The sequence below is a fragment of the Talpa europaea genome (assembly GCF_964194135.1).
Source record: "Talpa europaea genome assembly, chromosome: 8".
Taxonomy (NCBI): domain Eukaryota; kingdom Metazoa; phylum Chordata; class Mammalia; order Eulipotyphla; family Talpidae; genus Talpa; species Talpa europaea.
In genome coordinates this window covers 33,214,362-33,226,154 of record NC_140075.1, presented here as the reverse complement: position 1 = coordinate 33,226,154, position 11,793 = coordinate 33,214,362, and the positions used below count along the sequence as shown (strand labels likewise).

The following is an 11,793-nucleotide window of genomic DNA, read 5'->3' as shown; positions in this document are numbered from 1 at the left end:
AGCCATTTCCCTCTAGTTTTGATAGCAGAAGACAGAAATGAAACTTTAAGACAAATATTTATGAGGGCCTCCCCGGTGGCGCAGCGGTTGAGCGCTGGATTGCGAAGCTGCCTGCAGCCTCTGCGGTGCCGGTTCGATCCCCGGCTGCTCCCCAACCACCAGTGGAGGGTCCCACATGGCGCGCAGACCTCTCCTGCCGCCCACTGCGCCCCTCAGCAGTGTACTTCGGTCCTTCTGCCTGCTCTGCTCCCCTCTCTGGCTCTGGTGAATTCTCTCACCCTCCCGCGCTTCTGACTGTACCCAGTGCATGTATAAACAAACAAATAAATAAATAAAACAAAAAAAGAGAAATATTTATGAATTAAAGAAGGCCTTAATAATATTAAGAACTGAGAACTTTTAATAATAGTCACATCCTCAATACAACAGTGACTATTATTAGTGGTGAAATATTAATTAACAATGCCATGTCTTTGACTAATCTGGTAGTACTGTGTCTGATGATAATTCAGTCACTTCTGGCCTACTCCAATCCATCTTCTGTTTTAAATAAAATCCTTATATGTGTATTTTTCCTCATATGGTAATTATTTAGCCTGATAGCTATGTGATGTAGGCTTTTTTTTTTTTAAAGATTTATTTATTTATTTATTTATACAAGAACCGGGGTACAGGCCAGATGTGCGGGAGGGTGAGAGACAGAGCGGGGAACACAACAGACAGACTGGCGAAATACACTGCTGAGGGGAGCAGCGGGCGAGACAGGAGAGATCTGCCATGCCATATGGGACCCTCGCGGGCGGCTGGGATCGAACTGGCGCTGCAGAGGCTGCAGACAGCTTCACAGCACTGTGCTCAACCGCCTACGCCACCAGGGGAGGCCCGTGATGTAGGCTATTGTCTACATATTGATAAGATCAAAAGGATGGACTAGGATTGGGGCATTGTTTTCAACATTTTAAGTTGTGACTATTACTGAGAATAAATATGAGTGTAATAGCAATAAAAGCTTTATTTGGTAAAGAATAAAGCTTCTTAGGGAACAGCTGAGAAGTAAGACAGAGTTGAGAATAAAATTTATCCAAGAAAATTAACTCAAATCAGAACCTGGAACAAATATGGAAAAGTAGAAGGAATTGAGGCACCTAATTACAATCTTTTTTTTTTTAAGATTTATTTATTTATACAAGAACTGGGGTACAGGCCAGAGGCTCAGGAGGGTGAGAGACAGAGCAGGGAGCAGAACAGGCAGACGACCGAAAACACTCTTGAGGGGATCAGTGGATGAGACAGGAGAGGTCTGCCGTGCCATGTGGGTATCTCCCTGGCTGGCCAGGAATCGAACCTGCACTGTAGAAGCTGCAGACAGCTTCACAGTGCTGCGTTCAACCCACTGTGCCACTGGGGAGACCCCTAATTAGTCTTAATGAAAGGAAAAAATGTGTTGCTTAAACTGCTTCCCTGCAGATGAGATTGTTTCTCAGAAGCTAGTGCAGCCAAACACCACCAGTCACACTATTGCCTATTCCTCAGCCAGCAGCAGTTTTTGTACAATGTCAACTGCCTTTTAATCCAGCAGAAGTAAAAATATGCCTTGAAGTGTCCCCCAAGCCCTTCACCACATTATATTAATGTGCATAGACTATGCCTGGTTATACTGTAACAATACCATTTCTTCTTAAAATACCTGCCTTTGGAGTTTATTTGAATGAATATACACTTATGTACATCTCTGAAAACAAAACAAAACCAGAAAGTTTTTCACTTCTAGTTTCTTCATTTCTTTTGGTAGGGTTTCTGGTGAGGCAAAAAAAAAAAAAAAATCTTGGGTAAATTGTTCTTCAGTTTCTCAGAGAAAGTAGAGAGCAGAGGGCAGTATGACTGAATAATCAAATAAAGGAGAACTGTATCACACCAGTCAACCACAACAGAGCAGGAGAGGAGAGACAGCTTCCTCTCTTGAGCCCCATTTCCAAAACAGGATTACAGCAGGTGGAGAAGAGCATTATCAACCTGTGAAACTTTACTTATACTTTATCCTATTTTTTTTCTTATCTGTATGTGAATATTAGTTCTGTATAGAGTTTAGAGAGTTTGTGTAATAAATACTTCCCTAAAACTACTACATAATTTCTCTCCATTTTCTTAAGCCTGGAGAAAATGCAAAAAGACTCCAGTGCAGGAAAGGAATCTCTTCCCCCTGCTCTGCTTCACAAGCCTTGTGTTCCTGCTGTGTCCCGTACTGACCACATCTGGCACTATGATGATGAATATCTTCCAGATGCTTCCAAGCCTGCCTCTGCCAACACCCCTGAGCAGGCAGATGGTGGTGGCAGCAATGGATTTATAGCTGTTAACCTGAGCTCCTGCAAGCAGGATATTGATTCCAAAGAGTGGGTGATTGTGGACAAGGAGCAGGACCTTCGGGATTTTAGGACAAATGAGGCTTTAGGCCATAAAACAACTGCAAGTCCTTCTGATGAGGAACCTGAAGTGCTTCAAGTCCTGGAGGAATCTCCTCAAGATGAAAAACTCCGATTGGATCCATGGTCAAAAAATGATCATTTGAAGAAGGAAACTTCAGGTGTGGTTTTAGCACTTTCTGGGGAGTACCCTGTCACTGCAGCTTCAGAACAGTATACAGATAGGCTGGAACTCCAGGTTGGAACTGCCAGTCAGTTTATTGCAGCAACACCCACAAGTCCAATGGAGGCACAAGCAGAAGGACCCCTTACAGCGGTAAGAGATTTTTTCTTGTCATTTTTCTCTCTTAGTCACATAAAGTACTATTAGGAAAGGATTAGAGTTGAGCAATTAAGCTTGGCTAAAGGGATTTAGGAGTGATACCTGGACTAATTCTATGTTTTCTTGTATGAAAATTTAAAAAAAAAAGATATTTCTCAAAGTCTGAGAGGAGGTCCTCGGTGAATAAAAATGTGAGATTTCCTGTCAGAAACTCAATACATGAAATATCATTATAACCTAATTTCAGAATAACATTTATAATTTAGACCACAAGCGTTATCTATGTGTGCATGTATATTTTTAAAATTTGTACTTCCAGAGATTTTGAACCTCTGTATTATAAATATGAAATATGGTGAGGAAGGCACATATTCATGGTTTAAATTTGATTCTGTACACTGTTGCTTGGCCTAATTCTTTGGTTTCCCTTTCTCCTTTTTAACCTCCTCCTCGAAATTTCTCTTTTTAAATTCCTTTGAAACAACAGTTTTCCACTTTTGCTGTCCATTGTTTAAAATACGGAGTCCGGGCCTCACTTCCAGAACTTCTTCATAGGTCTGGGATGAAGCAAACCCAGTAATCCACATTCTAACAAACAGCAGAAAGCACTTGTGATATGCAGGCCTTCTGCAAAGGAGTGTTTTGAGGAAACTACTGTTACTTTAAGTTTAGACAATCAGCTGAAGATGGCTATTACCTGCTATGGTCAGTAAGCAGTGGTGCCCCCTGTTCTGTGTGAGCAGTACGAGCCTCAGAAAAACCAGATGTGTTGGGCCCCCCCTGGTGGCACAGTGGTTGAGCGCTGGGTGGCGAGGCTGCCCGCAGCCTCTGCAGCGTCCCACCAAAAGAAAAAAACAAAAAAAAACACAGATGTGTTTTTTGGAACTGTACAGAAAAGTTTTTCATATACCAATAATTCTATCTGTTCTTACATGGATGGGAGTATCAGGTTTTCTTAAATTCAGCAATCATTTCTAACCTTCCCTTCTGACTCACTAGAAACAATATTATTCCCTAAGCTGAAATGTCTTCTATTAGAGCACATGAAGGTGTAAAACACTAAGAAAAGATAATAAAATTTCATTTTTTTACAGTTCTGTAGGAGTTTACCTACATTTCATAAATGCCTGCCTCGTTCTTCATCATAGTTGTCTTTTCTTCTTTCCTAGGAATGGTTTGTACAGTTACACAGTTGTTCTCTGCATAAAGTGGACTAGCTGGGGAATAAGCTGGGGCTGAAATATAGTCAAGACTTTGCTAGCCAAACTGTACACACTGTGCAGAGATGTTTCCGCTTTGAGAAACATCTTCTCCAATAAGTTACGCCGCTAGCTACATTTTTTCTAAATATTTGTCAAAAAACAAATTGAGATGTATTTTGTATATCACATACCTTTCATTTGGAAGAGAGGCTATTTGATATGAATATTGAATTTCCCAAAGTTTTTGTTATCTTAATAGCTTTACTATTCTTGAATGAGAAAAAACTAAAAGGATAATTTTAAGTTAAAATGCAAATAATTGATTTGCATTTTATTGTCTCTTGCTATGAGACCAGTTCTAAACATGGGTGACTTTAAGATAATGAAGCTGCTTCATCTGAATGAAATGTATGAGAGTGACAGTCAAACTTAGTACTGGGCATCAATAAAAACAAGAACATATGAACAATTTGGAAAATATTGATATTGTTGTTTAGCTATAGAAAAGTATACCTGATATAATTAGAGAGCACAAGAAAGAAAATGATTGAAGTCATATCTTAATAAAATCTTTGTGAACTGTAGAAATTAAAGGTAATAAAAATGTATTTGACTTACTGGAAGATCATTACTGTACTCCATTTGTACCATGTCCACCAATGGTTAATTGCTTTTCTATATTTATAGTCTAGGGGCAAGGAAACTATTTTCAACTAAGAATAAACTTGCATTTTCTGTTTTTAGCTATGATACTTGGTTTTTCTCCTTTTATCTTGTCAGATAAGGTTTTTGCAGACTCTTCAATTGAGAATGTGTGGTGCATGGCAGTAGGCTGTGCTGTATTATGCATCTACTGCGCTTTAAAATCCAAAAATCCTACTCCTGACTTCTTTTGACTGTCTTTTCATCATGTGTAAAATTGGTGTTAGTAAGTCTACCCAATTAAAATATAAGGCAAAAAAAGAAAAAAAATCATGAAATATAGGGTGTTGTGAAATAGAATTAGTAAAAATTATTTTAATAATTTGATAAATTTAAAGTGCTGTGGGAAAAGTATATGACAATAACTTGTGCATAGTTCATCATAGCTGCTCAAAATACTTTCATGGAAATAAGTTACCCTGTCTGGTGGTTCAGATATCTTCTTAGTGTTCAAGGCTGTCACCCCTTTTTTCATATCATACATACAAACACATGTGTATGCAGAATCTAAAGTGAGTTTAATCTCAGAATTACATTGATTTGCTTGCTTCAATCTCAGAAGAACAGTGGAGTGTTATTTTTGTAGACACTATTGAGTTCATTTAGCTGATGCATTTATAATTACATATAATAAATGACTATTGTTTTACTTTGAATGTAGATGTAGTAATTGCCCTTATTTGGCATTTAATTTCATGCCTCCTTTACTTTTCACCATCATTCTTGGGTTTTAACGGTAAAATTTTTATTTATTTTTAAAAGATTTATTTATGCATACAATAGCTGGGGAATAGGCCAGAGGTGTGGGGGATGAGGATTCACCAGAGACAAATTGGGGAATAGAACAGGCAGACTGACTGAAATACACTACTGAGGGAAGCAGCGGGTAAGTCAGGAGAGGTCTGCTGCACCATGTGGGTAGCTCCCTGGCTGGGGATCGAACTTGTGCTGCATTGACCGTGGACAGCTTCACAGGTTGCATCTTAACCCCTTGCGCCACCAGGGAGGCCCAACAGTAAAATTTTTAAAGAGTAAATTACTATAAGTTTAGGTTTCATTATCATTTTTAAAATATACTAGAAAATGGCCATCTGCCTGAACATATTTTGGAATAATGAAAACAGATATGAGTATGAGGTGACTTCCTGAAGGGCAACAGCACCAGTAGAATTTACTGTCCTTCCCCCAAGGTTATTATGGGTCTAGGCTTATTGTAAGAATGCACATTTGAACCCAAACTGTTAAAAAAAATAACTTTACAGATCCTCTGTAAAGACACTAGTTGCATTTGGGAGCTATTCCAGAACATTGGTTAGGTGTTTTTCTCCTTGAGCTGAGTTTAGGACATTCTTTACACGTTGTAAACATAATTTCATTCCTTACACAGAGAAACAGATCTTAGCAACTTATTGAATTATATAACAACACCAGTTTCCTCGTGTCTTTGGACTTGAAATGGGTTCTAAGCTAAATCTCCCATAACTTCAAATTCATTTTGCTTTGACTTCCGATCAATTTTCATGGTTTTCCCAGGACATAATGGATTTCATTAAGTGATTTGACTTAGTGAAAGCCTTTTTCAAAAAGGCTTTTTTCCTTACCAGTTTATGGGGTTGACATGTTCTTCTTTACCTGTCACTTTTAACAAATGTGAAGATGTAGAAGCTTTAGGTATCTTAAGAAAGGACATTCTTACTAGACATTGAATCCTATTCATATATTACTCAGTGGAAAGATGGTAGAATTTAATTTACATAGAATTAAAAAATTAAAGAAGATATGAAACATGAATAAATATCTTTGTAAATCTTTGCTTATAGGAAGATAAAATTTTCTAACATTGTTTGATAGATAGAACTTATTAGAAGCAGTAAAATGCATATGAATTTGCAGTTTTTCTATGTACAGTAGTTTTTTTCTTACATTTCTGTATCTGGATTCTGGTTTGCATGCCCAAAAAACTTGGAGACAGTTTAATGAAAGGAAATTTTTATAGCACTTTGGGTAGAGTTAAGAGAATCAATAAGACTGGCAGTAGAGGGAGCCATTTCTATCCTGAGCCCTGATAGGAGGTTTGGGGTGGGACTGTTAGCAGAAGCTGGTGAGAATCATTCTGTAGGAGAGAGGCCATGCAGCAGCGACTGTGGCCAGGAGTGATAGAATGTAGCCACCACTAAAGCTTCAGTCCCTTAGGGAGGAAGCAGAGAGGATTAACTCCCAAATCTTTCTCTTCCTTTTCACTACATCTTTGTTGGTATTGCCCTGTGGGCAAAGCCAGTCAAAAATCAGAAAACCAGGGAACCTGGACAATATGGTACATAGAAGTTAGTTTTTAAGAGCACAGAGCAGACTAAAGGAAAGGATGAACTTAGAAGGAGACTGTTCTTTACAAGGGGCTAAGGAGTCAAGTGCCATGCATTTTTATTCAGAATTGTTTATTTTAAGTATAAATTGGGCAGGCCTGATGTACTTCTATGTTCCTTTTATAAATTAGAATTTAAGGTGTTAAATCTCAAATCATGCATCTTTATTTACATTGCTCATTATTACATTTTGATGTTTTCCCCCTCTCTCTGCAGATTACAATTCCTAGACCTTCTGTGGCATCTACACAGTCAACTTCAGGAAGCTTTCACTATGGTCAGCAGCCAGAGAAGAAAGATCTTCAGCCCATGGAGCCCAGTGTGGAACTTTATTCTCCCAGGGAAAACTTCTCAGGCTTGGTTGTAACAGAGGGTGAACCTCCTAGTGGAGGAAGCAGAACAGACTTGGGGCTTCAGGTAGATCATATTGGTCATGACATATTACCCAACATTAGAGAGTGTGACAAATCCCAAGACTTGGGACCAAAAGACCTTCCTGACCATAATCGATCAACTGTGAGAGAATTTGATAATCTCCCTAGGGAAACTGAAGAGAAAAGCATCCTGTTGGGGTCAGATAATGAAGATGAAAAGTTAAGTAAAGGACAGCAGTGTATTGAGATCTCCTCTCTCCCCGGAGATTTGGTTACTCTGGAAAGGGATCACTCGGCTACCAGTGAACCTCTTGATGTGACAAAGACTCAGACTTTTAGTGTGGTGCCAAATCAAGACAAAAATCATGAGATAATGAAGCTTCTGGCAATTGAAACTTCAGAAATTTCTCCACAGATCATTGACCCACATGTTGAAGGACAGATAGGGCAGGTGACAGTACAAAAAAGTAAATTATCTAAGGATGATGACGTCAAGAGTGAGGATTTGCCAGGTCACCAAGGTGACCTCTCTACTTTTTTGCACCAAGAGGGTAAGAGAGAAAAAATTGCTCCTAGAAATGGAGAACTATTTCATTGTGTTTCAGAGAGTGAACATTGTCCTCCATCCCGGAAGGATGTGGTTACAAAGTCATCCTTTGTAACTAGACACAGTCGAATCCCTGTTTTAGCACAAGAGATAGACTCAACTTTTGAATCATCCTCTCCAGTCTCTGCAAAAGAAAAGCTTCTCCAAAAGAAAGCTTATCAACCAGATCTAGTCAAACTTCTGGTGGAAAAAAAGCAGCTTAAGTCTTTCTTTGGGGAACTCTCAAGTGCCTCTGATAAATTGCTAGAAGAAAGACTAGCGACTGTTCCTGCTTCCTTTTCTGAGGAGGAAGTCTTCACTCCCTTTTCAAGACTAGCCGTAGAGCACACACACCTGAGCAGGTCAGCTGAAGACGGCTTCCTGTCACCCATCATCTCTCCATCCAGAAAGAGCAAAATTCCGAGGCCGGTTTCATGGGTCAACACAGATCAACTCAGTAGCTCAGCATCATCTCAGTTTTTGCCTCGGCCACCACCGGGAAAGCCGCCCACAAGACCCGGAGTAGAAGCCAGGTAATGCTGTGTGCTCACCTATGTTAAGTATGTGGTATTACTGATAATTCTGTGTTTCCTTAATTGTGTCAGTGGTTTCATTTCTTGGCCTGCTTCTGATCGTTGCTCCCTTCCTTGCTTTTCCCAAGACTTTCAGCATAGTGTGGAAGAAGGGGTCAGATTGAGCCAGGTTCATTCTTAACTCTCACTTTCTAGTAGTGTAAACCTTGACTTCCTCATCTATAAAATGGGTAAAAAATTTGCCGTGATTTAGGGAGGATGAAATAAGGTAGTCAACACCTAGGGCTTTGTGTAGTGTTTATTAGCTTGCAACAAAGGCTGTATCTGTCCCAGTCCATTTTAACTGCTCAGAAATTTTCTCATTTCGTCAGTCAAAATCCCAGTATAACATATCATTATGATGTCAAATTCTAGTCAAAAAAATTATATCTATAATTTAATGAATGGGCCCTTAGAATAGTGTTGTTTATGTGATAATAAATGAATAACAAATATTCTATAGGAATATATGCCACCTATATACAACTATAAATAATAAAGGTATTGCCTTAATAATTGCTTTGTTTTTTTTGTTGAATTGTTGTCATGATATAATTGACCATATAGAGTGATTATATTTTGAAGAAGGGAGGAAAATATTGGAGGGTGATTTTAAGTGCTTTCCTGGAGCCTTTACTCACTTTCACAGAGTAGAATAGTCTAAACCCTTGGAGAAGAAAAAGGATGGTCTTTAACAAAAACAAAATTAAAATCATAATACATTTGTGTGAAAATTGTAGCCTGTTCTAGATAGTACAACCGTAGGTCTCCATCTGTTATAAATATTTCTCAAGCATGTTAAAGTGAGAGTCTGTTACCCATCAGAACTTGCTACACTTACCTAAAGAAGTTTGGTTTTTACTTGTCTTAGGGTTTCATGTCCAAGGATTAAACCTTGGATTTGAAGAGCCAGTAGGATTAGACTTCCTCAGGAAGAATGTGATGTACTCACATTTTAAAAATGTGATTCCATGAGCATCCCCAATTTTCTTCTGCTATGCTTAATAGAAATGGTGTATTTGTGGCTTGAGTTCCTTTGGGATGCAAAAAATTAGATCTTATTTATTATTTAGCACTTTATATGGCCCCTAAAAGTAACACTTGGTCACAAGCCAAGTGTGTAAGTGTTGTGCCAGATTTTAGAGCTGACCAAGCTGAAACTTCTGAAGCTCGGAACTTTCCCCATTTATATCCTGGCCCAGAGGGATTATTTATTCCATCCTTCAAATTTTACTGTAAGATTTGTGAAAGTAGGCTCAGTCAGAATGAATTTCATGTCACTTGTCAGATTCTAAGATGATTGGGGAATGAGGAAAAGAAAATTCAGAGGAAAAAAAATCAGTAACTTGTTGCTGACCCTTGATGGTGATGATGACTATTTATGTCCCTGCTTCCTGCAGGTGCTAATACAACTTTAGAGATTTCCTTCCACTTCCTACTATATGGAGTGGCATGCCAGCATTTTGCGGTTTAAATTTTTAAACTGAATGAATTCTAGGCAAGCCAGAAACATATTTATGGCAGAGAAGACATTGCTATTCATTTGAATATTCTTTAGATTTAGAATTCTGAGACCCAAGCTCAGTTGCCTGTAATAGAGATAGTCAGTCTCCAAACCCAACTGTTCTGAATCTCAGGCTGTTGTCAGGGCAGGAACAAGCTCAGGGAAACCAGTGATGACTCTTTTGGAAATTATTGAGGTTGAAATATGCTTTTATCTATTGTTCCTGCTATTATAAGTACAGTCCATGTTGAAGACTTAAACAGTGGGGTTTAATGTTTACGTGTGTATGTGTGCAGAATTCCTGTCTTAGGAGCCTTAAACAAAATGGTTTCCTTTCTCTCATGTGCTAACATGCTAGAAACAAGTCATTAGTTAGTCCTAAATGAGAAGTGCAAATATGCAATAGGAGGAAGGAACTAACATTTTAGTGCTTCTGAATTATAGATGTTCAGCTAAGTACTTTACTTGGGTTATTACACTTGGCTGCCTAGTAACTGTGTGAAACAGAGAGTCTTCTCAATAAAAGCTATGAGAAGTTGAATAATTGGTCCAGGTCATACAGCTGGTATGTGAAAGAGTAACTCGTATCTTCTAAATGTTTCCTGATTTTGACTCATGTCATATGTCATGATTTGGCACACCGCGGCTTTAATGAATTAAAATGAAAATCATCCTCTGTTCTTTTAAGGCTCCGCAGATACAAAGTCCTAGGGAGCAGCAATTCCGACTCAGACCTTTTTTCTCGCCTGGCCCAAATTCTTCAAAATGGATCTCAGAAACCCCGGAGCACTACTCAGTGCAAGAGTCCAGGATCCACTCACAATCCAAAAACACCACCCAAGAGTCCCGTTGTCCCTCGCAGGAGTCCCAGTGCCTCTCCTCGAAGCTCTTCCTTGCCTCGCACGTCTAGTTCCTCACCATCTAGGGCTGGAAGGCCCCACCATGACCAGAGGAGTTCATCCCCTCATCTGGGGAGAAGCAAGTCACCTCCCAGTCACTCAGGATCTTCCTCCTCCAGGAGGTCCTGCCAACAGGAGCATTGCAAACCCAGCAAGAATGGCCTAAAAGGATCCAGCAGCCTCCACCACCACTCGGCCAACACTAAAGTCCCCCCAGGGAAGAGTAAGTCAGCCAGTAAACTCAGCAGATAGGAGCCGGGCTGCATCTCTGTGAAAGGTGTGAGATCTTCCTCCTAAACCTGATGCATGTGTGTCCTTGTACTGTCTATTTAAAAAATCAGTGTTGATCTTCTCTTGCAAAAGAAAGTAACATGATAAATTATTTAAGAAGACATAAATATATGATAAGGGATTCTAAGGCAGGCAGCAAGCAGATCAGGAATCAATGTGTTTGCATAGGAAGGGGCAATTCAGCAAAATCCAAGGGGGAGAAACTCATTAAACGAACTCTCATTTTTAAGCTGCCTTTGATACAAAAGGGGGTGAAGGTAAGAGGTGGAATGGAATTTTAACCATTTGGCCTGCTTTTTAAAGGCTCTACTCAAAGATTATATAATAGCAAAAATGGAACTTTTGTTTTAATATTTTCATTCAAAACTTCCCAACCTTGGAGGGTTAGAACTGCTCCAGTATTAGAGTTTCTGAGAAGATTGTTGCTGGGAAGCCAGTGCTCATATATATTTCACTTATGTCTTTATCTGGTATGTTGAGAGTTCACACCTTTACTTTGCCTCATTCCTATTTCACATTTTTTAAAGATAATGTTTCTCACCCAATCTGATCTCT

At 39.2% G+C, this 11,793-nt stretch overlaps 1 protein-coding gene across 1 annotated transcript in view; it reads left to right on the top strand.

Moving 5' to 3' along the window:
* The window catches only part of TTBK2 (tau tubulin kinase 2), a gene marked incomplete at its 3' end in the record, with an annotated part of 82,962 nt that extends 71,763 nt beyond the window's left edge, over window positions 1-11,199 (top strand). The window contains exons 12-14 of the mRNA XM_084240529.1: window positions 2,151-2,739; window positions 7,229-8,505; window positions 10,737-11,199. Of these exons, the coding sequence (XP_084096655.1) occupies window positions 2,151-2,739; window positions 7,229-8,505; window positions 10,737-11,199 (2,329 nt within the window). The remainder of the gene's footprint in view (window positions 1-2,150; window positions 2,740-7,228; window positions 8,506-10,736) is intronic.
* Between the last annotated feature and the right edge of the window lie 594 nt (window positions 11,200-11,793).